The sequence below is a fragment of the Mustela erminea genome, chromosome 1 (genome assembly GCF_009829155.1).
Source record: "Mustela erminea isolate mMusErm1 chromosome 1, mMusErm1.Pri, whole genome shotgun sequence".
Classification (NCBI taxonomy): domain Eukaryota; kingdom Metazoa; phylum Chordata; class Mammalia; order Carnivora; family Mustelidae; genus Mustela; species Mustela erminea.
The window spans coordinates 92,077,695-92,104,730 of record NC_045614.1 but is presented as its reverse complement, the minus strand read 5'-3'; the positions used below and the strand labels follow the sequence as shown (position 1 = coordinate 92,104,730).

The 27,036-nt window shown below is 55.7% G+C and overlaps 1 protein-coding gene across 2 annotated transcripts; it reads left to right on the top strand.

Annotated features, from left to right (window-relative positions):
- Positions 1-522: 522 nt before the first annotated feature.
- On the top strand, positions 523-18,329 carry AMOTL2 (angiomotin like 2). Of its 2 annotated transcripts, none has more exons than XM_032333551.1 (10): positions 523-682; positions 3,219-4,008; positions 6,766-7,072; positions 8,087-8,231; positions 8,624-8,716; positions 12,645-12,940; positions 13,693-14,000; positions 14,718-14,935; positions 15,508-15,687; positions 16,484-18,329. In XM_032333551.1, the coding sequence occupies exons 2-10, from the start codon at positions 3,275-3,277 to the stop codon at positions 16,540-16,542; spliced, it is 2,340 nt and encodes a 779-aa protein (XP_032189442.1). In that variant the 5' UTR covers positions 523-682; positions 3,219-3,274; the 3' UTR covers positions 16,543-18,329. The 2 variants fall into 2 exon arrangements, with proteins under 2 accessions (XP_032189442.1, XP_032189451.1); XM_032333560.1 differs by lacking the exon at positions 523-682 and adding an exon at positions 694-1,353.
- The last annotated feature ends 8,707 nt before the right edge of the window (positions 18,330-27,036 follow it).

Below are 27,036 nucleotides of genomic sequence, written 5' to 3'. Positions count from 1 at the left end.
CAGGCAGGTGTGGACATCATTGTAGTCACATTGCGCGCACGCGCGCGCGCACACACACACGCACACACACACACACACACACACACTCCCCGAACCCCTCCGCCGCAGCAAAACCCAGAACCCCTCAGGGATACGCGATTGTCCAGCTTTCGGGTGTCCCTGTCCGCGCACAGGAATGAAAGAGTGGGTGGAAGGCGGGGACGGGTTTGCGGGACGGTAATGGCCGAGGAGATGAATTCGTCCGCAGCAGCCCTAAAGGCAAAGCGTGGCGATGGGGTGTGGAGGCGGGAGAGGTGTAGGGCGTCCTAGAGGGCTCTGGGCGGCCCGGGAAGGGAGCTCCGGGCTCAGCCCGCAGCGCCGCCTCCCGAGAGGAAGGCGGGGGCCGGGAGGAGGGAGCGGGAGGAGGCGGAGGGCGGAGGAGGGCGGTGCGCTGAGAGGTTATTTGTGGTTCGCTTTGATCCCGAGGGGGAACCTGAAACTCTCACATTCCTGGCATAGCAGCCGCCTCCGGCGCGGGCCGACTCTGGGGCTGCGCGCTGGGGCCCGAGCGGCCAGAGCGTCGGCGCCACCGCCGAGTGCACACCTCCGCTGCCGAGCCGAGCCGAGCCGGGCCGGACCGGGCCGGGCCGGGCCGGGCCGGGTCGTCGGGTCTGACTACGCCGAGCACCTGCGGGCCACAGCGGTAAGGAAGGCGCCTCCGGGCTTCGGGGAACGCGCGGGCCCGGGGAGACGCGCGTCCAGCCGGAGCCAGAGACCCCGTGCAGCCCGCCCTTTTCCGGGAGCGGGAGCCGGACGCACCGAGCGTCCCCTGGGTGAAGTGCGCCCTTTCGAGGAAGCCGCGGAGGCGGCCCTGAGCCGTTCCTCTCTGCCGGCCCCTCGCAGCGTGCCTGGGTCTGGAGCTGTCGCTGGCGCGCGGGTCCCTTGGGGCGGGGGCAGAGGGGCAGCCTTTGGGGAGAGCGGAGTCCCCTGTAGTGGGTCGTGGGCCTGGGAGAGGGGCGCGGAACAGGGCAGGAGGCGCCGCTCGGAGTTCAAGTTGCAGGGCCCTGGGGTTGAACTGGTTAGGTGGGGATTACAGGTGTCTTTGCCCCCAACTAGTCCAAGAATTCCTCTTTGTCTTCCTTGGAAAATCCTCTCTGGAGCCACGGAATGGCTCTCACTTAGAAAGAATGCAGCCGGCCGTCCAGCCCGGTGACGTCAGCGTTGGAGCATTTGGAAAACAAAGAGGGCTCGGGAGGCAGGGAGGGAGGCGGACCCGCAAAGCTTAAAGAACTCAGTGGGCTACCGGCTACCCTCGCCTGCTCGCTCTAAGCGCCCTGGCAGCCTCCGGGTGTTCGTGGTCGGCTTGGAGTCCGGGTAGGGCTGGATCCTGGCTGGGCTGCAGTCCGACTTTGAGACTTTGCTTGGGTTCCTTAAGCTAGCGAGAGCCGGAGTTGTGTGCTTACTTAGGAACGGGGGTGGGGTGTTCAGGGAGTTGCGTGCGCTGGTGCACCAAAGGTGCATGGCTGGGGTCGTGGTCCCAGATTTAACAACGGCTCCGCTGAAAGAATGTGCATCCGAGGGGCCTGACAGGGACAGACTCGGCTGAGAGGTCCGGTAGGTGTTCCCCGCTCCCAGGCACATTTCTGCGGGGAGGAGACTAGGAATGTGTCCAGGAAACTCTGCATTCGGTACACCCCACCCCCCTCTTCGTTCTCAGCGGGAGTCAGCCCAAACTGATTTTTTTTTTTTTTTTTTTAAGAAAATGCCTCGTGGATGAAACTCTAGGGTGAATTGATTCTGGTTTGTTTTGCCTCTGGCAACTCTGGAGTCTTGGATCTCCACACCTACTGTGTGTAGGGAGAGGGGGGCAGCGTGATTGGGTGCCGGAAAGGATGGGGACCGAAGATGCCTTCGAGACTCCACTCCCTCTCCTCCTTTCTGGGCCGCTGGGAGGAAGGAGTGCCAGCCTCCCAAATCCAAAATGCAGTGGGGCCCTGGGGCTACTTTTGAGGCAGGGGAGGGACCATGTTTTTCCCACTCCCCTCCCCCCATAAGTAAGGACCTATGGAGATGTGGGTTTTGTTTGGTTTTCCCCAAATCTCCTTTGGAGGTTTGTGTTGGAGGAGGCTGTGGGAAGGAAGCCCAGTGAGGCGGGCAGTTTTCCAGGACCTGAGCCACTGAGAGCCCAAGCTCAGAAGAGAATCCCTTCCTCGGGACACATGCCCTGCGCTGCAGGCGCCTAGCCCCAGCAACCAGGAGCCTCTCCCTTGCTCCCTTACTCCTCCATTTGGCTCAGATGAGTGTTCGTGATGTCAAGATGCCCAGCGCCCACCCCCACAATGTGGCAGAGGACCATCCGGGTCTTTTTCTAAGTAGCAGGTGTGCCTGTGCGTGTGTGTGTGTTTTACATCGGTCGGACGGTCAAAAATCAAAGACACGGTGCCATCCTTTGTCTTTCCAGGTGCTCCCAGGAACTTGTCCGCACACAGACTGTGTGACTGGCCCATAAACCTTGATGCCTCATTTCACAAAACCATGGTCCTGTGGTAGCTAGCCTGTCTTCTCTCATCCCTTATTCACCAAACCAGATGACTTTTCTCCCTTCTTCCCATTCACCTTGCAGAGTGACTGCCAAGGTCATGCCATGATAGGGAGGGCACAGTGTGGGAAAGGGGGTAAAGGGTGATGAGTTAACTGTGCCAAGGCTAGGGCTCAGGAGTGCTACATTCTAGAGGGACGTAGGGGCTGTTTGCCCAGGGCTTCTGCTAGGCTGGACTGATTGTTCACCATGTGCCAAGAAGCTGGGACCCTGTCTAACCCTGAATGTGCTTAGTGGTTATAGCTGAGCTACCCCTACGCTGAGGTCTCTCATCAGCCTTTTCATTGGGAAGCTGACTGCAGGAGGCTGTGGTTCCTGGGTGATTGATTACCTTCAAAGTTACTGGGGTCTTTCTTTGGGCCAGTAAGTCTCTGCGAATAGGACTGTAATGGCAGTCCTCTGCCAAGGATTTACAGTGCACCAGGAGCTTGGCAGCCCTTGGCTTATTTAATTTTCAACTCCATGAGGCAAGCATTACACTTTCATTTTTCCAGTGGAGAAACTGAGTCTCACAGGTTAGGTCACTTGCCTTCATCAGTAGGTGGCAGCATTGGCAGCTGAGCCCAGGCTTGGGTGACCCTCCACAGCCTTGCTCTTTCCTGCGTGCTGCCCCTCATTGCTCTTCTTTCTCTCCTCCCAGGTGCCCTGGGGCGAGGTGCCACGAGCCGCCAGTGGGTGTGTGGCAGCCGAGGAAGCATGAGGACGCTGGAAGACTCCTCCGGGACAGTACTGCACCGTCTCATCCAGGAGCAGCTGCGCTATGGCAACCTGACAGAGACACGCACGCTGCTGGCCATCCAACAGCAGGCCCTGCGGGGTGGGGCCGGAGCCGGGGGCACAGGTAGCCCCCAAGCCTCTGCCGAGGTCTTGGCACCTGAGGACGCTCAGGTGCTGCAGCAAGCCACCAGGCAGGAGCCCCAGGGCCAGGAGCACCAGGGCGGTGAGACCCACCTGGCAGAGAACACCCTCTACCGGCTGTGCCCGCAGCCCAGCAAGGGTGAGGAGCTGCCCACCTATGAAGAGGCCAAAGCCCACTCCCAGTACTATGCGGCCCAACAGGCGGGTCCCCGGCCGCATGTGGGGGACCGGGATCCCCGAGGGGCCTCAGGAGCCCATCGGAGTCAGGACGAGGCCCTGCGGGAGCTGCGCCACGGGCATGTGCGCTCCCTGAGTGAGCGGCTCCTTCAGCTGTCCCTGGAGAGGAACGGTGCCCGGGCCCCCAGCCACATGAGCTCCTCCCACAGCTTCCCGCAGCTGGCCCGCAGTCAGCAGGGCCCTGCATCCAGGCCCCTCCCAGCCGAGGGCCCAGAGCCCCGTGGACCTCCACCTCAGTACCCCCACGTTATGCTAGCTCATGAGACTGCCAGTGCTGTCACCGACCCACGGTACCGCACCCGTGGAAGCCCACACTTCCAGCATGCTGAAGTCAGGTAACTGCTCATCCTGATCTTTCAAGCTCTTGACTTTCTTCCAGATGATACCTGTGCCAGGGCTGGCAAGCCCCAGAGGAAGGCCACCAGTACACCCCTCTCCTTCCCAAGGAGGGGCCGATTCCTGGAAGAGAGAGTAGGATGTAGCCCAGATCACAGGAGAACTTAGTGGTGTCTTTTGCTTTAATTTGGAGATGGATACCGTTGTGTGATTAGCTATCAAGTAACTAGGGTTTCCAGGGGGTACCAGTTACAGCAGCAGGGTAAAGGTTAGGTTTTTGAAAGAACTTGCTCAAGACAAGGGCTGGGAATCATTGCCAAACTGTTTCCAAGCTAAGTGGGAAAAAGGTGAGACCTCCTTCCCCGCAGATGTTTAAGACCAAGTGGACAGTCTGCTTTCTGTGATTAGTGGGAGGCACTCCTTACTGGAGGCAGGAAGGGCCAGAGGGCCTCCTTAGAGACCTCCCCCTATCCCCTATCCTACACCCAGGGAGGAGCTGACCGCTTGCTACTCTGCATTTCCTTTCCTGTTTCCCTATGTGCCCCAGGTGGCTGGAGCCCCTTGGGGCAGAGGACTTGAGGTCCAGACGAGCCCCTTTCTGGGGCACTGGGAAAAGGCTGCTGGGGAATGCAGTTTGATTCTGAGTGTGAAGGGAAGCCGTTAGAGGATGCAATTTGGCTTCCTTCTTTCAAAAGTTCCCTGGGGCTGCAGGTAGAGAGAATGGATTTGGAGGGGCAAGAATGGAAGCAAGAGACCAGGAGGAGGCAGAAAGCCCAGACAGTTTGCAGAAATAATGGTTCCTAGGAATGCGGCTCTGCCCCAGGCTTCTCCGTTGGCCCAGCACCTTCTGAGAAGCGGACACACACTTCTCCATTCACACACTGCATCTCCCCGCGTGCTGGTCTAGGAAACCCCACCAGAGGGGCCAGAGCATTCGCAGCCTCCTTTCTTCTGGAAGGCTCAAGGATGAATTCTGGTTCTCATCATGCTTGCTGAGTCTTCATTTAGTCACCCACTTTCCCACCATTTGGCCTTTTCCTGGGATAGATGCCTTTCCTTGCTCTCGAGAAACGAGTGACGCCATGGTGTTGGTATGGAGGAGCAGAGGATGGAGCCTTGTGGGTTTTCTCCAACCTCCACCTCTCGTGCCCAGCCCCCTCCACCAACCTCCTGCCGCCTTAGCTCCTTTCTCAGAGCTTGGTCAGGGAGAGTGTCGGAAGCTGAGTCGTGGGTTTCTTCTTCTGGAGCAGCCTTACTGAATCCTGTCAGGAAAAGATAATATCGTGGAAAGGAAGTAGACCACAGGAGAACAAAAAAGGGAGGGGGGAGCAGAATAGGGGAAGGGAGAGCAAGTGTGAAGGGAAAGGAGACTCTATTCTTTCTCAGAGCTAAGTCATCCACAAAGAATGCCAGTTGTGTCTGCCTGGCCCAGTGCAGGGGGGAGAAAGTTCGTGAAGCAACCCCAAGAACGCCACATTTAGCAGAGCAAGGAGAGTTTGCACATTCCTGTGGGGACCCTCTGTTCAGCTCTTGCTGGAAGCTCTACCTTAGGCAGGGAGAGAAGTAGATCTGTCCAGCCTCTCCTTTCAGCTGATCACATAAGGACTGTTCATTGGGAACTTGGGGCAGGGACTTTTCTTCTAGCCTAGGATCCTCAGGGGAGCAGGGGAGGGGAGGTAATGGCGGGGGAGGGCATGAGCACCGAGGTGTGATGGATCCACGAGTGGCATCCAACTCTCATGGAGCGTCTGGGACTTGGAAAATTCCTGGTGTGATGGAGGCAGCCTGTTCTTTTACACTTGGAGTCCCAAGGCCCCAGAAAGGCCCTGTGACCAGGCTTCACCCCATGCCTCTTGCTCTTTGCTCCTTCCCTTAATGGGGCTCTGAGAGAGACATTACAGCATTGTTAGAGGCCAGTGGAACATCGTCTTTAAACTTGGGCTATCACGGTGGTAGCCCCTATGCCTTAGAAAAACCAGGGTGTGGGTCACATTTACTCTTTTTAAACAGACAAGACACTGCAGTTACCTCTGGGAGAGATAGAGGCTAGGCCGCCATGGTGGGAGCACGTGCTGTAGGCCCAGGATCCTGCCAGGCTTTGTGTAGGCCTGGCCAGCCCCTTGAGGCTGGGAATGCTAACCCTTGTGAGGAGCAGAGGCAAGCCAGCACCCCAGAGACTTGAATGCCGATTTTGTAGACTACTTCCCCAGACATCCATCTTACCACTCTGCCCTTAGCCACAGTATTCAAAAAAATGTTTCTGCGATGGGTGACGGGACCCGAAATAGGAGGGAGAAAAACGTGGTGTGCAGGTGCTGGTGCTGGTGTGAGAGGCTTAGAACAGACAGACATAGGGGTAGCTGCTGGGGTCCAGCCATCAAGCAGCCCAGGGGCCTGGGAGGCTGTGTGCTCAATCACCATCAGTGTGGCCTCCAGACCCAAAAGAACCTTCTGTGAATTAGAAAGGTCAAGTGCTCAGTGCTTAAGATGCCTTATTTATCTGCTGGTGGCTCATAAGGTCCTAGCCAACTGTGATGCTGGGTGTGACACAAGCATCCTGATGTTAAAACCCCTGCTAGACTCCCTTGAGGGTCTAGGGTAGATACCGTGGGGAAAAGGCCTTCCCCGCTGGTCACTGCCTGATGTCGTAGGGAGCCTCTCCCGTATGCCAGGAGGGCTGGGCCTACTCAGGGCCACTCAGGTGGGAGCCACAGGGGTCTGTGCCGTCTCTGAACACCGTCTTTTCTGCTCCCCAGGATCCTGCAGGCCCAGGTGCCCCCCGTGTTCCTCCAGCAGCAACAACAGTACCAGTACTTACAGCAGCCCCAGGAGCCCCCCCTGCCCCCACACCCAGCTGCTCTCAGCCATGGCCCCCTAGGCTCCCTAGGTCCACCCGAGATGGAGGGGCCAGCAAGCACCCAGGCCCCCTCTGCCACCTCGGGCAGCGCCCACCTGGCCCAGCTGGAGACCTTGCTGAGGGACAATGCCAGGCTGCAGAGGGACAATGAGAGGCTGCAGAGGGAGCTGGAGAGCTCAGCAGAGAAGGCTGGCCGCATTGAGAAGGTAGGCCCCGCTGGGACCTCAGAAGAGAGGGACATGGTCAGGGGTGGGGGAGCTGCTGCCCACCCCTTCGTCCTTCCCATGCCCTCCCTCGCTGACTCTAGACAGCTGGGGAGCAACCTCAAGGCCAGCAGAGCAGCCCTGGAGTGTGAGCAGTTGCTGCCCAGCAGTGATAAAAAGAGCCCATTCACCAGCTCCCTGCACGCCCTTCCCCTGCACACACCCCCTCCTGCGGACACCTCCCACAGAGAGCCCTTTGTGTCCCCCACACAACAGCAAGTCTGTTCTAGGCCAGCCCTGGCCCCAGAGAAAGCCCCTCCTCTTGGAAAAAACGAGCTACTTATTGGAATCCCAGCCGAGCTTGGAGCAGAGCTTGGAGCACGTGCGGAACCTGCCAGCAGCCAAGTGGGAGGGGCCGCTGGAGCCAGGCTGGCCCTCTGTAGCAGAGGGTGATGGCCACAGGAAGAAATACTCCGGCCACAGGCAACTGAGGCTGGGGGCTCGCGCCCCCTTCCTTCGTGAAGGTTTACTTGCTGTGCATTCAGCTTTGACAGGTGGCCTCTGGCCTCCTATGGTGTCCCAGCTTGCTCAAAACACCCAGAACACGGCTGGAGTCTTTTTTCTGTGCCCAGTCCTATCCCACGGGGCTCAGACTCTCAGTAGAAACTAACCAAAAGTAAAATACTTCCTTCTGGACCATTGGGCGCAAGGAAGCTATGTTGGGTCAATCCAGGGCAGCCACTTCCAGAGAACCTGGCCCTGGGTTCACTCAGCATTGGCACAATTGCGGGGACCCTTGCATGCTTGTTCTAGTATCTGATTTGGGCTTCTGAACATCCCACTATAGCCCCCTGGATTTTTTTTTTTTTTTTTTTTTTTGCCGTCACCTTATACCTTCTTCTCACTCACCTTTATGATGGCGTAGCAGAGCAGCCTGGGCCTGTGGAGGGGACCCTGAGGGCACACATTGTCTGGGATCTGTCCCCTTCCTTCAGCTCTCCTTTCTGCCTCTTGCAGCTGGAAGGTGAAATCCAGCGGCTCTCCGAGGCCCACGAGAGCCTGACGAGAGCCTCTTCCAAGCGGGAGGCCCTGGAGAAGACCATGCGGAACAAAATGGACAGTGAAATGAGGAGGCTGCAGGACTTCAACAGGGATCTTAGAGGTGAGAGAGAGCACCCAGGGTGAGGGGCTGGCGAGCATCTGTGGAGGCCCTGATTGCTCTGGTCTAGGGAGGAATGGAGAATCTCTGCATTCTGCAAAAATAAGTGTAAACTGGCTCACAGGGGGCCAGCTTGGAACTCCTGGAAGCCACCTTGACAGGGGGATGCTTGTGTCTGTTCTGCACCTTGGAACCTCTCGCGGAACCCTCACTGATGTGCCCAGTGTCTCCCTCCTCACTTGGCTCGGAGCACACCCAGTGGTTCCCTATCAGTCTGTCCCTGGTTTGGAGGGTGCAGCCCCACACCCAGGACCCCAGGGGACACCCGGGCAGGCAGCTTCACCTGATACTCCCAGCATCTTTCCTCAAAACATTTTTTCCTTCATTTGAAACAGAGAGATTGGAATCTGCAAATCGCCGTCTAGCAACCAAGACCCAGGAGGCCCAGGCAGGAAGTCAGGACATGGTGGCCAAGCTACTTGCTCAGAGTGAGTGGGGTTCCCCCTTAGAGGCCCGCACAGATAAGTGGGTGGGGAGACTGTGGACACAAAGGATTGGCCCTCCCGCCTGGCAAAGCAGTGCTTCGAACACAGGATTCCAGAATGCCTACTATGTACCCGGCACTGCGGTGTCTCAGCTGGGAGTGGTGGCTTCCAAAGATAAGATGATGTTCTGTATTTATTGGAGAGATGAGTGGTTAGCAGAGGGACACTGGGGCGCAGTGATTTGCTGAACTGTGCTGCTGTGTCGGTACAGTATCCTTCAGAACTAGAGATGCAGTGGGCATTGGGGGAGGCCAGATAACCCTGGAGGCAAGTGGGAACAGAGAGAAGGAATGTTGAGTTCCCCAGGGAGTTCCAGGCGCGGGCAGGTTAGCTGGAATGTGAGAAGCTGGGGAGGATGGTGCAGCTGGGCCATAACAAGGTGGGCGGGTGAGGGTCCCTGCAGACAACCCACAGTGTGTTCCTGGAGCTTAACCAGGCTGAGGAAAGGGTTTAGGAAGCTCCTCTAATAGGGGTGGTGGAAGGCTTCTGGAAGAGAGTGGATGAATTCAGTATTGACTGGTCTGTTCAGTCAGTCACTTGTTCATTAGCTGAACCATGCTAAGCCCCTCTCAGGAACTGGGCAACGGTGGGAGCAGGTACTGGAAGGCACGGGGGCGGGAGGCAGTCAATCGGGAGGGGCTGAGCTTGAGAAGGAAGCAGGGTCTTCTAACCACAGATGTAACAAAGGTGCCCCTGGCCTTGGAGACTAGTGAGTGGGAAGTCCCCACTGGCCTGAGAGAGGCTTTGTGGGGATGGCAGGGGCAGAGACCTGCCCAAAGGAGAAGAGGCAGTGGGATGGCTCGGGGAGGTACGTGGAGTGGGACTAAAGGAAGCTTGGCAGCAGGAAGAAGCACTACCAGTCAGAAGAGACAGAGGCAGTAAGTTCCTACTGTGCTGTAATGGTGTTCAGGCTTTTGCAGAGAAATGGAATGGGGGTGGCTGGTGTCCTGGTGAGAGTGGCTTTGAGAAAGCCTACTATATGTGAGGGGTCTGGACAGAATGGGGCATCCAGAAGTAGGGAGCAGCTTGAGGACTGAGCTCTGACTGGCAGCACCTCCTTCTGCTGCACGGAGGGCTCAGAGCCCCAGACAGGGCTGCTCAGGACAGCAAGTGAGGGGACACGATCCTGAAGGGATTAGGGGTTGGGGTGGAGCAGGAGGTAGGCTAGGCCATACGGAACAGAGCAAGGTGGCAATGACTTTGGGTGCCTGGGAGGGAGGTGATGGTGGGGAAGGACAGAAAGGGGGCAGCCCTTGGTGTAGTCCTTGGGAGTTGGGGAGGGATGGGTTACTAGCAGGAGGCGGAATGGGGGCCTCCTAGAGGAAGAGGGTAGGCTTTGGGGTCTCACACTGCCGCAGAAAGGAAGTCGGTAGACAGATTGCTGGGAGCCAGCAGAGGAGAGGCAAAGTGGGGGAGGCTGGCCTGGAGACGTTTCCGCTCCCTGGGGAGCAAGCCCAGGGAGCAAGCGCCAGGCTGTTCTTGGCTCCTCGCTGGAGCCATTAATCTCGCAGCCGCGGGTGACCTGGATGCCTGGCATTCCTGAGCCTCTGGGCTGTTCCGCTCTGGGCCTGCCCCCCGCCGCTCCCTCCCCTGCCTAGAGCCACTGAAACAAAGGGACAAGGCCAGAGCTGGTGGGCCCCAGCCAGTGGCTTTCTCCAGGGCAGAAGGTGAATCCCCCTTCTGCCTGCCCTTGGCCCCCTCCGATCTCCCAACTTGTCTGCCTCACCCCAGCTAGGAGCTCTCCTCCCCGACAGCCTATGGTTCCATTCTGGTGGCTGGGGATGGCCCTTACCAGGGCCTTAGAGGTTGTGCAAGGCAGCAGGAAGCTGTGGGGAAACAGAGACTGGGTCCCCCCATCCCTCCCCAAGGACTAAGGAAAGTGAAGCAGCTCTTCCTTGTTCCTTAATACGCATGGAGAAAACATAAAACTCCCAGGGAAAATGTCTCTGGTTGACCTCACCTTTTTTCTGGGGTCAGTCAGCAGTAGTAGGAAAGGGTGATGACTGTCACCAATGTCACCTACTTTTGGTACAGACCCCCACGCCCACCCCACCCTCCCTACCCTACCCCTGCTTTGACTGCTCTGGTCTGGCCCTGCCCTCTCTGGGGATCTGGCCTTGAGTTCTGAGACCAAGCTCTCTTATCTCTGTCCACCTTCAGCATTTTCTTCTCACCTGAGCCTCAGGTTCTGGGGCTGGAATATGGGGCAGTCATGGTAAAGACGGGGAGGAGAGGCTGCTTCCTGTAAGCCCTGTGGGCTGTGGGCCCTTGGAGCACATACAGGAAGGGATCATCGCTTCTAGGCCCAAATCCGCAATGTACTCTATCTGCCGGCCTCTTCACCATGTTCCTTAGATGCTAAGTCAGCCCACTGCAGATGCCTCAGTTTCAGTATTACTGAGCTTCCTCATCTTCCTCCACACCAAGAAGTAAGGCCAGCCTGGACCCACCAGCCTTGAAAAATTCCACAATGAGCCAGAGCTGGCCTAGGTTGCCTGTGTCCTCCTCCTCCAGTCCTAGGGCCCTAAGTAAGTGAATCTGCCCTTGGCCTGCCCAGGTCCCAAGCCTTCACTCTTCTATTCCAGAACCTGTCTCCTGTGCTACGTACTTTGCTACATGTGGCCCAAAGACTAAAATTAAATAAAATGGGATAAAATTAAAAATTCAGTTCCTTTCTCCCACTAGCCATATTGTAAGTGCTCGCTCAGTAGCCACGAGAGCCTAGTGGCTACAGCACTGTTGGCACAGGGTGGAACAATTTGATTACAGCAGAAAATGCCACGGTACTGTGATAGAGCACACTCGGTGTTCATCAGGCAGGCCCTACAGCCGACCCCCTTCTACCCTCCAGCAAGACAAGCAGCTGACACCCTCTTTGGGAGCAGGGGGAGCGGGCTGGACTGTCAGAGGGCAGGCTGGTGGGAGGTGAATTTAGACCTAGAGCATCAGCTGGAGGACTTCATGGTCTGGCTTGGGCGTTAGTTGGCCCCACAGTGTGAAGTGGGTCCCTGAGCAGAGTTCTCCCAGCAAGCAAAAAAAAAAAAAAATCCCTATTTAAAAGTTGGGCTAGCTAGTAGCTTAGACACAAATCTTTGGACCGTAGTCATTTTGATTGTGCCACAAAGTTTGCATTCATTATGTGCCCATCCGCCAACATCTCAGTGGTCCCCCAAACCAAGGAGGGAAATGTAGCCTTATTCTGGGGGTCTCTGGGTCCACGGAATGAGTCCTGGAGCCCGCTTTGAGAGGCCTCTGGGCGTGGGGGCCTCCTGCCACAGCCAGAAGCAGCCTGGTCCTTGGGAGGCCAAGCCTACTTGGGTCCCCACTTTAGCAGCACCAGTCCTGTGTTTTTTCCCCCATATGTTGCGGGTCACGTATCCTACTTTGAAGGCTTCAGGAGAATGAGATATGTAAGCGCCTGGCCCATGGTGCGGCTGGCCGTTCCTCTCTTCCCTGTTCCTTCTCTCATGTTAACGATGGTTCTGTCATAGTCCACCTGCATCTTCTCTCATCTGTGGGTTCCTATCACAGTTCCTATCTGGCCAGTCTGTAGTGTCTTCCTGAGGCCCAAGGAACAGGGTGAATGTGTTTTGGAAATGGTGACACGAAGTGCAGGTGGAAGGTGTTTGGGGCTGTGTACGTCCCAGCAGAGGCAGCGTAGACCAGTTATTACCGCAAACGCCCGTACCTGTCCTCCGCCATAAAATGGCAATGGTAACAATAGCGCCTAACTCCCAGGGTTGAGGAGAGGCCAGGACGCAGACGCATCCACGGAGCCATCCGTGCAGAGCCTGGCATATGGTGGGCGCCCCGTGGGACCAGGTGGGATGGTTGCCATCCCTGACCCAGCACCCCTGCCTCCCCGCTGCAGGCTACGAGCAGCAGCAGGAGCAGGAGAAGCTGGAGCGGGAGACGGCCCTGCTGCGCGGTGCTATCGAGGACCAGCGGAGGCGCGCAGAGCTGCTGGAGCAGGCTCTGAGCAACGCGCAGGGCCGGGCGGCGCGCGCGGAGGAGGAGCTGCGCAAGAAGCAGGCCTACGTGGAGAAGGTGGAGCGGCTGCAGCAGGCCCTGGGGCAGCTGCAGGCGGCCTGTGAGAAGCGTGAGCTGCTGGAGCTGCGTCTGCGGACGCGCCTGGAGCAGGAGCTCAAGGCCCTACGTGCCCAGCAGGTGAGCTCCGAGACCCAAGGCAGCGAGACCCGAGGAGGTGGCGTAGGGAGGGCGGGGTCTGGGAAGCTGCTGCTGAGATCCGGGTGGAGGTGCCCCTGGAGAGCAGGGGTCATCTGTGCACCAGCCTCGCCCCAGCTCCTCCCAGCCACCAGCCTTAGAAGAGGCTTTGCCTCTTGGCCGGGTGCTAGCCGTGGGCACTTAGAACGTGGGCCTTGGTCCTTGGCAGCAGCAGGGGTTGGCATCCTTGATCTCTGGAGAGATAGCCCAGCAGCCTCAGCGCGGAAGACTAGCCAGCTCTCACGCATCTCCCCAACTGGAGAGGGCAGGTGGTAACCCAGATCCTGAGTCTTCATCCTCGTTCTCGGCTGTGTTAATAATGCTAGTGTTTACAAGCCAGATGGAGTTCTGTCTCCACTCCCCCACTTGACCCTTCCCACGGGGCTAGAGTGACCACAGGCCCTGGACTGCCCAGGTGGGCCCTGGTCTGCACCAGTTGTCACGGCGTGATTATTGAGAGCTCCCCTTTCCTCATTTGGAGGATACTTTCTCGGGTCCCCTGTGCAGAGGCAGGTCTGATCTTTCCTATCCCCTCAGCCACGCGGGTGTGGGGAGGCAGAGCACCTGCTTCCTCTTTGGTAGCAGCAGGGCAGGGAGTGGGGGGGGGAGCAGGCTAAGGGAGGGTGCAGGGGTGAGGACCTGGGGCTGCCGTATGCCAGCCTCCGCGCTTGAACACAGTACTCCCTTCTCCACAGAGACAGGCAGGCCCCCCCACTGGTGCCAGTGGCAGCGGTGGGTCCCCAGAGCTCAGTGCCCTGCGGCTGTCAGAACAACTGCGAGAGAAGGAGGAGCAAGTCCTGGCGCTGGAGGCGGATATGACCAAGTGGGAGCAGAAGTATCTGGAGGAGCGAGCCATGAGGCAGTTTGCCATGGATGCAGCCGCCACGGCTGCCGCACAGCGCGACACCACTCTCATCCGACACTCCCCCCAGCCTTCGCCCAGCAGCAGCTTCAACGAGGGCCTGCTCACCGGTGGCCACAGGCATCAGGAGATGGAAAGCAGGTTGGGCCAGGCCCCCTGAAGGGTCCGGGTGGCACTGTCCGGTCCCTGCCGTGCCCCTAGCCCCCGATAAACACCCCTCTCCCCACGAGGCTCAGCAGGCCCTCCTCCCTCTGGGCCGGTTCCCATGGGTCTGGCACACCAGGCATCTCGCACGTGTTCTTTCCCAGAGATACCAGCCGACTCCTTGGTCTGCCCAGGGGACCGTGGCTGTGCAGGTGTTGGATGCTTATCCAACGCTCTGGCCTCTGTCTGCTTTTCCCACCCCCAGTCAGTCGGGAGAACAAGACTTTCCAGTGGAGTCCACCCCATGAGCCACCCCAGAAGGAAGGTGGGCTAGGGCCCTGGCTTCGGATAGCTAGTATTTTCTCTTCAGAAACAACGTCAGAGGCCCCACAGGATTTCTGTTTGACATATGTCCGACTCATAAGGCCAAGCAGGACAGCTAAGCTCATTAGATGGTCAGCAGCTCCGGGGCATTGCCCCACAGGGCAAGGGTCGTGCCCTTGCTGTCATCTGAAGAATCTAACCCACCCTTTGACCTGCCTTTGCTGGTATAAGAAAGGCCCAGTGCCGTGTGCCCTGGTAGTTTTCAGGGCTTCGGATTCCAGAACTGTGATGACCTTTCTGAAGTCTCCCTCCGGCTTTCATGAGGTGGGGAGGGTGGAGGCCGTTGGATCGGCAGGTCTGACCATGTGAGCGTGGTCTCTCTCCCCTTAGGTTGAAGGTGCTCCATGCCCAGATCCTGGAGAAGGATGCAGTGATCAAGGTCCTTCAGCAGCGCTCCAGGAAAGACCCAGGCAAGACCGTGCAGGGCTCCCTGAGGCCCGCCAAATCTGTGCCATCTGTCTTCGTGGCTGCCACAGCAGGGACCCAGAGCTGGCAAGGTCTGTCCTCTAGTGAGCGGCAAGTGGATGCCCCTGCCCGGCTCGCTACAGGTGAGAGGAGGCTGGTGGAAGGCATAGGTAGAGGGCTAGGTTGCTGTCAGGCCTTTGCTCTCAGAACCGAGGCTCAGACAGGGCTTCCCGATCCTTGAACCCAAGGGAGCCAGCTTCCATACTGGCTCCGGTGACCTGGCAGTCCACAGCTGTCCTGCTGGTGTGAGGGGGCATGCGCTAGCCTCCACCCCTGTAAATTCCAGCACGTTGGACCCCAGCCACCCGCCATCTAAGCAGAAATAGAGTTTCCTGTGCAGAGGGACCTTGCAGGCAAGGTCCTCCGCTCCTCTCCCAGCGGATGCCACAGAAATTCAAGAGTCCCCACTGGTTCTCAGATTTAACCCGCTAAGAACGCTTCTGCCACTGAAGAGCTTTGGAAACCAATCCAGCCTGATAGTTACTCCTATTGGGAAACAGGAGTACTGACCGAATCTTAACGAAATTCTTGAAAATCAAGAGCAACCCGTACCACCACAGGCCCCCAGTGGGTACAGTTAACTTGAGGTGTCTGTCCTTCATGGGGCTACCACTAGTTCCATGAGGCAATAACTGTCAGCCTCCTGCCTTTCCAGCGGACCGGGCCCCCGAGGAGGAGCCGGTGGCCACGGCTCCCCTCCCTGCTCACGCCAAACACGGGAGCAGAGACGGGAGCACCCAGACCGACGGTCCCCCAGACAGTGCCGCCGCTTGCCTGGGACTGGATCCCGACAGCCTCCTGGGGTACAGCGGGGGCCAGAGGACAGCCTCACTGGGTAAGTCCCCCTTCCCGGGACCTCTGTGCCACACAGGGCTGTGGACGCGCTGGGGCGTGAGCTGGAGCATGGGGCCCTTCATTCCCAGACCCCTTGGCTCCCTGCATGCCACGGGGAGCTGCACACGGTGCTGGACGGGCTGGCTGTGTGGGCCCCTCCATGTGGACGTGAGGGCTGGTCGGATGCACGGGTGGAAGGAACTGAAAAGCCCGAGCACAGACAGATCCCGAGTTCAGAAAGAAAGCGGCTGTGCGGGAGGCCCTCTGCCTGCTCGCGCGTAGCCTTCCTTACATATTTCGTTGCCAATCTAAGCATCTAAGATCATGCAGCTTGGCAAGTGACCCGATGGCAATCTCAGGTTAGAAGAGTTAGTTTAAAAAGAGTCCAAGACTGAGATATCTGAGAAGATGCCTTTTAAATGTTTTCTTCCCTTTCACATTAGCCCTCGGGTGTGGGCCTGCGCCTCACAGTCCCAGAAAACCACAGGCGCGGAAAGAATGCTGCAGCCTCCCTCCTTCCCTCAGGGCTCCCCCTCCCTCCGAGCCTCCAACCAATTTAAAGTTATAAATAAATGTGTCCTCCACGTCGGACGCTGACGGTCTGGGTGGAGAGCTGGGGGGCGCAAATCCTTGTGCTCGGTTGGTCAAGTGGGGTGGGGTGGGGGTACCCGGGTACCTGGGCAGCTGAGGAAGGCAACGTTGGTGAAGGGAGATCCTATCTTGAAAAAGTGCCAGGATTTAAAAGGGCCATCTTGTGATGCTCACTGACGTTTGCCTGTGCTCTTGTCTCTCTCCAGACTCTGTTGCTATATCCAGAGTCCAGGACTTGTCAGACATGGTGGAGATACTGATCTGAAGGAGGTAGTACTTGGGGATTCCGAACCATTCCCCGTTTCGTCTGCCCTCTGCCGCTCTCAGCCATTCCAGCAGCCCCTCCCAACTGCTGCTGCCCGGCTTTCCCCAAACCAGGCACTCGTTCCCATTGACTGGCTGGTGCCCTGGGGCTTAAGAAGGATGCTACAGGGGTGAGGGGAGCCGTGAGAACACCTGTGTGCAGAAGACCCTGCTTCTCAGCTCCACATCCCTCCTCCTGAGCCCATGCAGAATGAGGATTCCCAGGCTGACTGTTGGGGTAGAAACTGGAAACCCAGAAGGGAGCTGAGCCCTCTCTGGACCCCCAGTTGGCACTCAGGCAGGAAGGGTGGGGATATATTGGTTTGGGAGACTGATTTCCCAAGATGGCTGCCCATGGACCCCAGATGGGCTGGTTCAGTGCAGAGTCTGCCGGGCTGTTCCCCTGTGGCTAACTGTGGCCCCGCCCACCTCATCTGTTCTCAGCTCCTCACTGCCTCCCTGAGATCACTGAGACTTGCATGTTCGGGGCACTGTGGAGAGTGTTAGTCCGAAGAATCCGCAGCCTTGTCCCCTCAGCTGGAGTGGGCAGGGGCCATCTGAGTGGACTGGGATAAGCTGTGCAGTTTGTACATACTCCCCTTTCCTGTGAAACAGAAGATTGAAGCGTGCCGCTTCGGATCTGTGTCCTCTCTGTTCGCCTGTCCCTACCGCCACGGTTCCTGTAACTGCTGACTAGCCTCTCAGCTCTCTCCCTTTCTCAAGTTCTTGGCCTGTGGATTTTGATACTGTTTGATCCACGTGACATTGGCTGTCTTCCTCCACCTTGAGCCTTGTTTAAATGCCCACGGGACCCCCATTACCAGCCTCTTGACATGGCTCCACAGCTCCTGTCCCTGGGACATTCTGTCGGTTTGGTTATGAACCCTGAGCCAGATGAAATGAGCCGCCAAACACAGACATCTGGGGGGCATCCCAGCACCAATTCTCTTGAAGGAAACTGGAGAAGTTGCTTTGTTCTCATCAGAGTCTTTGTTCCCACCTGGAGGGATTGGGAGAGGGAGCTATGCTGGTGAAAAACTGGTCATTGAGCTACAAGATGTGACTCAGCTCGTCCTCTGAATGGAGCCCCCAGCACAAAATGGCGCCCGTGAGGCTGGTTCCTCAAGCTACCGGTGAGCAGCGTCCTGAAGCAGGGCCAGTGCTTCGGAATCAGAGCAAAGCATCCACGTGACAGCCTGCCAGCTGCAGTGACTTTGACTTCAGGTCGTAGAGTCCCCCAGCTCAGCCCGAGGACCGATTGGTGGGTTTTAGTAGTTTGTCTTGACTGTTTTTAGTTCTCCTTGAATCTTTGTTTTTTCCTTTACTGTTTTTAGGTTCGGTATGTGTTTTTATTCCCATAATTTCTCAAGTTTCCTTTTTAAACATTTGCATTTGCTGGACAATTGCATATTTTTTTTAAACCCTCTACCCTTTAAAGCTGAAAAATACATTTGGTTCATGTGCATTGTTTACAAAGCAACAAGAAAAAGAAGAGGAAAAAAATGGCAAAAAAATATTGTGAAAGAAAAAAAACAACTTAATATATTTTGGATTAATATTTGGTATTTCTTTTAAAGTATTTTTTGTGCTGTGAACGTTTTCTGCCAAAGACCATGACGTGTGTCTGTATGTTTAAGTTATCGTAAATATTTAAAATGTAAACATGGCTGTTTTGTTATGCCACCCTGTACCAGGACTGCTGCTGCATTCCACTGGGTATAACAGTATTTTAATAAAAAAAAAAAAAAAATTAAAAGTGGTGTCTTTGCCCAAGTGAGAGACTACGTGGGGACAGAAGGAGGGAAAGGAAAGGGTTGGGGAGTTGGTGAGTCACCCGTGTCACAGTCCCTAAGCACTCTTGGCTCTGAACCGTACCCTCCCTCCCTCACCCCGTGCTCCTTACACACTGGCCAGACCATACCCATGAGTGGCAGCTCAGGGTCACTGCTGTTTCTTGAACATAATGTTTTTCTCAGTCTGGGAGGGGCTGGCAAGTGGGCAGCCTCCCCATGGGTAGCTCTGTCCCCAGCCGGTTTTGTTTGGCCACATGGTGTGGTGACTCCATGGTAGGACTGGGAGTCCCAAAGCGGCTTTATCCTTCCCCCAGTTCCACCCAGCACAGGGAGTCCCAGAGCCGCCCAAGAGTCCAGGCGCCATGCTTGCCCTCTGCCTGGACACAAGCAGAGGGTGTCCATGTGTGTAGCACATTCTGGGACTCTGCCTCTGTCTTGCTGTGGTGTCATCATTGCCCTGTGCCCAAGAAAGCATGTCACTCCAGGATGCCTGGGTGGCTCAGTGGGTTAAGCATCTGCCTTCGGCTGAGGTCATGATCCCAGGGTCCTGGGATCAGGCTCCCTGTTCGGCAGCAAGGCTGCTTCTCCCTCTGTCTGCTGTTCCCCTCTGCTTGTGCGCTCTCTCTCTCTCTCTCTGAAAATAAATGGAAGTCTTTTAAAAAAAAAAAAAAAAAACGTGTCATTCCTATCCATAAAAGAGAAAACCATTCTCAGTCTCAGATGTTAGAGTAGAAAGAAAGTATCTGTCTCCAGGGGCCAGGCAGCACAATCAGGTTCCCAGTCAGGATGTGGGCCAGCCGTCAGGCTGACAACGAGGCAGCAGGCAGCCCCACAGGCTGTGGGTACTTGAGGGGAACATTCAGCCCCCACGACTGTGGGGGAATTATTCTCAGGGCAAGTGTAGGGACTCAGCAGCAGTGTTGATGAGAAACCCAGTAGGATCCTAGAGAACATGTCTTCTTGAGCCAGCCTACCTGCCCACAAGAAAGGAAATCAAACAAGTAAAAGAATTGGAAATAGCCAAGGACTTTTTTCAGCAACTTTGCATCCCCAACTTTGTTGGGCCCCAGCAGATGGGGAGCTGTCCATGCAGGATCCTCACCCAACACAATGCCAATGCAGCAGTTCCCTACCCTGTGGCCACACCAACACTCCACCTTTCCCCAGGCTGCCTTCCTCTGCCTGGGCAGGATCAATGCCTGTCTTCCTGTTATCAGGCCCCGGCTTAGGGTTTGCCGTGTGGACAGTTTGCTCTCTGAGGATGCATGCCACAGAGCTCCCATTCCCACACCTCTTCCCTCAACCACATCAGCCCACAGCTGCACCTGCTAAGATGTGGTGTCCCAACAAAATGGCGGAGCCCATGGCAGGGCATTCCAAAGAATGCCCTCGGCAAGGATGTTCCTGTTCACCTCCATCTGCCCCCAAAAGATCTCTGGGAGGAGAGTCCACACCTGGGTGCAATAAGCCTTGACAAGACTGCCATCCCATTCCCAGAACCTTTGTCTGGGAACTCAAAGCACCTGTGCCTTTGTAGGAGCTAATCTGGTAAGAGTCATTTTAGTATTTCCTTGGCATGGACCAGGAGGAACAAAGAAACCTCTATCCTCTGTACCCAGCACATGGGCATGCATGCGTATATATTTATGTATCTGTGTACGTGTGTGCCTGAGCATGTGTTGCAGAAAAAAATGTGAAGGGCGCCAGTACCTTCTGGCTGGTACTGCCCCTTGTAGGGCAGTGGGGCCCTCTAGCCACAGTGTTACCAGTGCATCTGAGGAGCCATTTCTTCTCAGAAAAGGTGTTGAAGAGGCTGCTCAGTCAGCCTAACAAAGTTTTGGAACTGGTAGAACGGCAGGCTGCTGGGGACAGGAGTGCTTGCCCATGTGCCCAGGCATCCATGATGAGGGAGCCTAGGTCCTACAGGTAGCTCTGCTGGGCCCTTTGGAGGCCAAGTTTCTCTGCCAGGGACAGCCCTGTCCTTCCTGTCCAATCCTCACCCAGCGTCTCCACTAACAGGGCTATCAGGGTGTGGTTCAGAGGGGCACCACACCACCTGCCTTAGAGGGCTGGAAGACCACTTGTTCCAGCCATCTCTCTCTCTCTCTCTCTCTCACACCTCCCAGTTAATGGTTAACTCTTACCCTGGCCAGGGCATGTGTCAGACTCAGAGGGCTTGGCAAACGTGTCAAACTAGCAGCAGTAAATTGGGGCCCAGCCACCCAGAAATGGCAGATGCCACTTCACTGCTCCCAGGGACCCCAGCGGAACAGGAACCTTGTCTGCAGTATGGCCATCTTGTTTCCTACCACTGAGGACGCAGCTGGGAACCAGTGGTCCCTGAACAGTGCTGTGTGGCTGACACCACAAGAGGCAGCCCAGAAGCCCTGGCACCAAAGCAGTGCTTTCCCTCACCCAGTCTGCCTAGAGCCAATGGAAGAAAAAAGCACCACAGTAACCAGACTCTGCACATCCCTATGGTGTGTTTTGGGTTTTTTGTTGGGTTTGTTTTTGTTTTTTCTTTTTTTGAGGTATAAATCACATATCCTAAAACCACCCTTTTAAAGTCTACAATTCAGTGATATTTTATAGCAGAGCATTTGTTTTCAACCAGCGGCCAAACACGGGTCGTCAGCGAATGTCCCACCAGGGGGCCCAATGGACAGAATTAGAAGTGCTATTCGATCTGGTACACTCGCACTTGTCGGCCATTTCTCAGGATGACACTTGGGCCTTCCTATAGCCGACAGTCCCCTTCCATCCAGCCCAGCTCAGCAGCTCCAGGTCACCCCCTCTGTGCCGCAGAGAGGACGCTACCTACGCTGCACCTGAGCCCTCCACCCTCAAACCCCTGCGGCTGCCAGGGTGGAGGTCCCAGCCAGAGATCTGGGCAGGAGACCTGTGAGTCCTGGAGCCTGGACCCTCAGCCACTCACCGTCTCCTCAACATTTTCCAGGGTCAAGGAGTTTTAACAGGGAGGGATGGGTTCAGTTTTGCGAAGCCTTAAGCTTATATAATTTGGGGACCCTTTTTTAAGAAAAAGAAGCCAAAATGGACAAATGCAAAATTAGGTCTAGGGTCTTGGAAGGGGCTTTTTCAAGCAAGCACCTGGAGGCATAAGCCCCGTTAAGTTCCAGGATGTCTGCATCCAGGCATGGGCATCGTGTCTCCACAAAGAAGAGATCTTCTGGCAGACACCCATGTCTCCAGCTTGACCTTGTCTGTCCCTGAGGAGGCGCAGGGCTGGGGATCAATGAAGCTCCAGCTTTTTCCCATCCAGGACAGATGGAGTGGTGCTTCCAGGTACCCACCTTAACCAAACCCTCTCCCCAAGGGGCAGCGGTGCCCACACATGGGGAGTCCAGCAGAGATCCCACCACGGAACCTGGTTAATAGGGCCGACTAGCTTGCCAAGGACCAGCGCCGTGGCCGGCCCACGTCCGTGCCCTGCTCTCACCTGCCAAGCAGTCTCCAGCCCCTAGCCAGAGTTTGGCAGAGGGGGAGACCCCTGCCAGTAAGCTCTGCAGGGCCCTGGGGACCCAGGCCCCTCCGTGGTGCCCCCAATATTCTCTACACATTCTTTCCTCTGAGGGCCTATCAGCTTTCGATTCTGACCTGCCCATGTCACAGACTGTCCTCAGATAAATGCCTCTTGTAAATCCAAAGGCTCCTTCCTGGGGCCACATTCCAGATGGTTGGGCAACCTCGGAGCCACCTCCCCGCACAGGTTTGCCTGTTCTTGCATTAATGCGGCTGCTTCTCCAGCTCCGGGAGGCCCCGCCCAGTCTCCGTGGCCTTCACTTGCTCAACACAGTGTGCTGGGGAAATCACCACGGCACATTGCATCAGTGGCAAAAATGCCAAAATCTCAACCGGAGAGTGACTAACAGCACAGGCCACAGCTACAGTTCGCCCTGAAAACGACAGCAACCTTCTTTAATGACAAAGAAGAAACCGCCCTCCTTCCCAAAGGCTTTCCTCTAAGGTCTGGGTTCTTGGCCTCAGCAAGACTGACTTCTCTTTACCCCATCCTGTTTCTATGGAAGTAGGTGCCATCGTTTCATTCGTTCCCTCACCCACTCACTCGCTCACTCATTCATTCGTGGCCGTCGCAGATGTCTGCTGAGCACCCACCGTGTTCCTGGCACCGTGGCAGGCCCTCAGGGCGCAGTGAGAAAGAAAGCAGCTCCTCTGTCCAGCCATCTTCAGGCTCCTACCATCTGTTTTATCTTTATACCCCGTGCTGGGGCCAGCACAGGGGTGCTCCGGAGTGTTGGTTAGAAGAGTAGTCTTGGCAAGAACCGGCCCCCATGTCAACTTCTCTGGCACTGGCTGCCATTGCCTTCCTGTGCACACCCGGACACGTGGACGCCGGGGAAATGGCCAAGAGTACCCTGCCTGTCGTCTCTCGGACCGCCAGGCCTTTGCACATGACGTCCCTTTTCTCTGGAAAACCTTCTTCATCTCTCGACTCCCATCTTTTGGCGCGTTTAATTTTAAACTCATCCTGGGGCACCTGGGTGGCTCAGTGGTTTAAAGCCTCTGCCTTCGGCTCAGGTCGTCCGGGGATCGAGTCCCGCATCGGGCTCTCTGCTCAGCAGGGAGCCTGCTTCCTCCTCTCTCTCTGCCTGCCTTTCTGCCTACTTGTGATCTCAGTCAAATAAATAAATAAATCTTTTTAAAAATGTTTAATTTTAAACTCATCCATCAAAATGCAGTTCGAGCTTCACCTCCTCGTGGCAGCTTCCCCTCTCAAATTCCCTGAACTTCCCCAGGACCGTGAGAGGGAGTGATGCGAGGGGAGATGTGCAGACTGAGCAGACATCAGTCTGTGCCTGTGCCAGTTCAACAGGGAGCAGGGGAGAAGGTACAACTGGCCTTTTTGGTGACTCCTTGTCCCCAGGTTGGGGTCACAAGTGGCCCTGAACATTGTCCAGACAGTAGCCCCTTAGGGCCCACTCCCCTCCTTCTCTGCCAACCCCCCACCGTTTATTGGAGGTAGGGAAGGATGAAAGGGACTCTGTGGGTGGAGTCCTGGGGTCAGAGAAGGAGAAGCGGAGCCCCAGGGCTTGGGGCAAGGTGGAAAGGAGAGGCTGGGCAGGCAGCTGTGGGTGTGTGAGCCCAGAACCGGCCCTGCAGGATGGCTGGTGCATGAACAGGCCCCAGCACTGCCAACCACGTGGGGCCCGGGCAGCCCCAGCCGTGGGAACAGCTGGTGGAACCAAACTCTCTCCACCTCTGAGACAGCCGCCCTGGCCTGGCTCTGCCAGCCCTGGGCTCCCTCCAGGAACAGGCAAGGGGCAGAGGTAGAGACAGAGTGGACCACTTTTTATCAGGACGATGATGTCCCTGTGGTACTGGAGTTCCAAGAACAAGTCACAGGGTTCAGACCCAGAGCACCGTGCTCACAGCCCAATAAGGGTGGGGGACAAGGAGCATGGCTGCCATCCCACCCCGTGTCCAGCTAATGATGCTCTCATCACCTTCTCAGACCACCTCTTCCACATTCGCTCATTCAGCGAATATCCATTAAGCACCCACTGTGTGCCAGACACTGTTCTAGGTGCTGAGGAGATCATAGGGCAGACAAAACCCCTGCCCTTTGGAACTTGCATTCACGCAGTGATGGGGTAGAGAAAGACAAGCAGGAAACCCGACACCTTTTGCAGATTGTGTTAGATATGGTTTTTTGTTTTTTGGTTTTTGTTTTCTTCAGCCTATCAGTATTCATTGTTTTTGCATCACACCCAGTGCTCCATGCAATACATGCCCTCCCCAATACCCACCACCAGGTTCCCCCAACCTCCCACCCCCCCACCACCCCTTCAAAACCCTCAGGTTGTTTTTCAGAGTCCATAGTCTCTCATGGTTCACCTCCCCTTCCAATTTCCCTCAACTCCCTTCTCCTTTCCATCTCCCCTTGTCCTCCATGTTATTTGTTATGCTCCACAAATAAGTGAAACCATATGATAATTGACTCTCTCTGTTTGACTTATTTCACTCAGCATAATCTCTTCCGGTCCCGTCCATGTTGCTACAAAAGTTGGGTATTCATCCTTTCTGATGGAGGCATAATACTCCATAGTGTATATGGACCACATCTTCCTTATCCAGTCATCCGTTGAAAGGCATCTTGGTTCTTTCCACAGTTTGGCGACCGTGGCCATTGCTGCCATGAACATTGGGGTACAGATGGCCCTTCTTTTCACTACATCTGTATCTTTGGGGTAAATATCCAGTAGTGCAATTGCAGGGTCATAGGGAAGCTCTATTTTTAATTTCTTGAGGAATCTCCACACTGTTCTCCAAAGTGGCTGCACCAACTTGCATTTCCACCAACAGTGTAAGAGGGTTCCCCTTTCTCCACATCCTCTCCAACACACGTTGTTTCCTGTCTGCTAATTTTGGCCATTCTAACTGGTGTAAGGTGGCATCTCAATGTGGTTTTAATTTGAATCTCCCTGATGGCTAGTGATGATGAACATTTTTTCATGTGTCTGTTAGACATGGTTCTTAAACCCAGTATGGCAAGAAGACAGTTTATTGTTTGTTTTCCTAATCTACATTTGGATTTCTGGGCAACGCAAATTGCTATAAATTCTGTAGTATCTACAGATGCCACAGTGCAGAAGTTCTTAAATGCTTGCTCCCCATTTCTGCACTCACGTCCTCATGCGGCGCTGGCTCTCACTGTGCAGGAGGGTGGTGAGAGCTTTGCAGGAAAGCAGAGGAGGGCAAGAGAGAGAAGGTGGCAGGCCTCGGGGGAGAGTTGCATTTTTAAGGGGTGGTTATTGAGAAGGTGATGTTTGAGCAAAGATCTGAAGGAGAGGAGGGAGAAGGCCACACATGAGTCTGAAGAAGCTGCATTCAAGGTTTAATAAAAAGTAGAGTTTTAACAATGTGGATTTTGACTGGCTGAGGTCTTATTGCTAGGAGAGGGGTGGGGGTAGGAAATGAGGGAGCACGGTAAGAGGGGATGAAATGGGGATCCCTGGGCAGGGACGGCCCCAAGAACAATGCCCCTGAATCCTGCAGGGGCCGAAGCTCCCTGAGGTGGTTCCTGTACCTGGGGTGGGCCTGGAGGGTCCCATAAACCGGATGAGCTCCCCATGCCTCTCAAGCCAGACAGGTCCTCCCCGGAGCCACTGTGATCCTGAACAGGAACACAATTTCCCTGATGCTGGTTTCCTCCCTCCTTTCTGAACCTTCTTACTTCATGAGCCAGCTCTCAGTACCTGATAATAGGGTCACCCAGAACACCAAAGACAGGCCATTCTCTTGGTAAAAGGACATTTTTTTCCATGATCAATGCATCTGACTCCAGCTTTGAACAGAAGAGCCACTTTTAGCACAGGAGGTGGTTTGAGCCCTGGTAGGAACAGGGCCTGGACCATAGTGAAAGTTCATTCTATCTGATTCATTTCCACATCTCATCCCAGCAAATGTGGCACCCTGGATGTGTGGAGGTTCCTTTCTCTTGTTGAACACACTTTCATACCTGCAAATGCGTATGTAGTCATATACACACATTTCCACCCCAAACGCATGCCCAGACTCGAAATATACTCACTCCCACGACATCTCCCCACAAACATGCATCAGGAACTTTCGGGTACACTAATGTGGCTGTGCACACATCCACACACCCATGTACATGCTCTTGTGGACCCGTACCCATACCGACGTCCACCAAACACATACTGTCCAGAAACACGCCCATACTCCCTACACGTGGAGACTCCCCACCCAAGAGAGTTTCTATTTGGAGTAAACACAGGCATCCGTGGGGAGCGGCAGAGGGAGGGACCAAAGTTCGCCTAATGTGTCCAGGTGTCTCCACCAACACGGCCACAGAGAAGCAATCAGCAGGCTCAGCCCCTTCCCACTAGGCCTTCAGGAGGGCAAGTCTTGGGCGGGGTCAGATTCGGGCAGGAGTATGGCAGAGCTCCTGGCTGCTGACTCAAGGCCCAGAGCAGACAGGCTTGTGCTTTCCCGACAAGTAGGTCACCGTGACGGGAAGGGCTGGCCTACATGTCCGACCTAAGGTCAGTTGGAAAAAACTTGGGGAAAACCCAACCCTCATGGGGCAGCAGGTGTCCAATAGGGGCTGCCTTTCCTTCCAGCCCTTTGGTTAGGTCTACACAGCCCTGGGAAGCAGGTGTCGGGGGCATGCACTCTTGCTGGGTGTGCAAGAGCGCAAGAGGTTCCCCTCTATTGAGAGGAAGAGGACAACGGCTTCAGAGGGGCTGCAATGTGGGATGGATGGGGGAGGCAGGTGGACATATCCCTGATATTGTCTGTATTGACTGCCCTCTCGTAGTAAGCACTGTGTGGGTGTCCCTGTGTACACCCTTGCAGGACACAGTTCTACACATTAGAGATTATTGCCTCCCTTTCGCAGATGAGGAAGCTAAGTCTCAGAGGGCTTACCTAAATGACTCCAGATTCCCAGCTAATAAAGGCAGAAGGAGGGTGGGAGTCCAGGTCTGCCTGACTCCAGAGCTCAGACTCTTTCTACATCCCCATGTGGAAGCTAAGACTTCCATTTTAAACTGTCACAAACAAGAAGAGCCTAAGGAGATAAGACAACCAAATGTACTATGGTATGTTATATGGGATTCTGCAACAGTAAAAGGACATCAGGGGAAAACTGAGGCTATCTG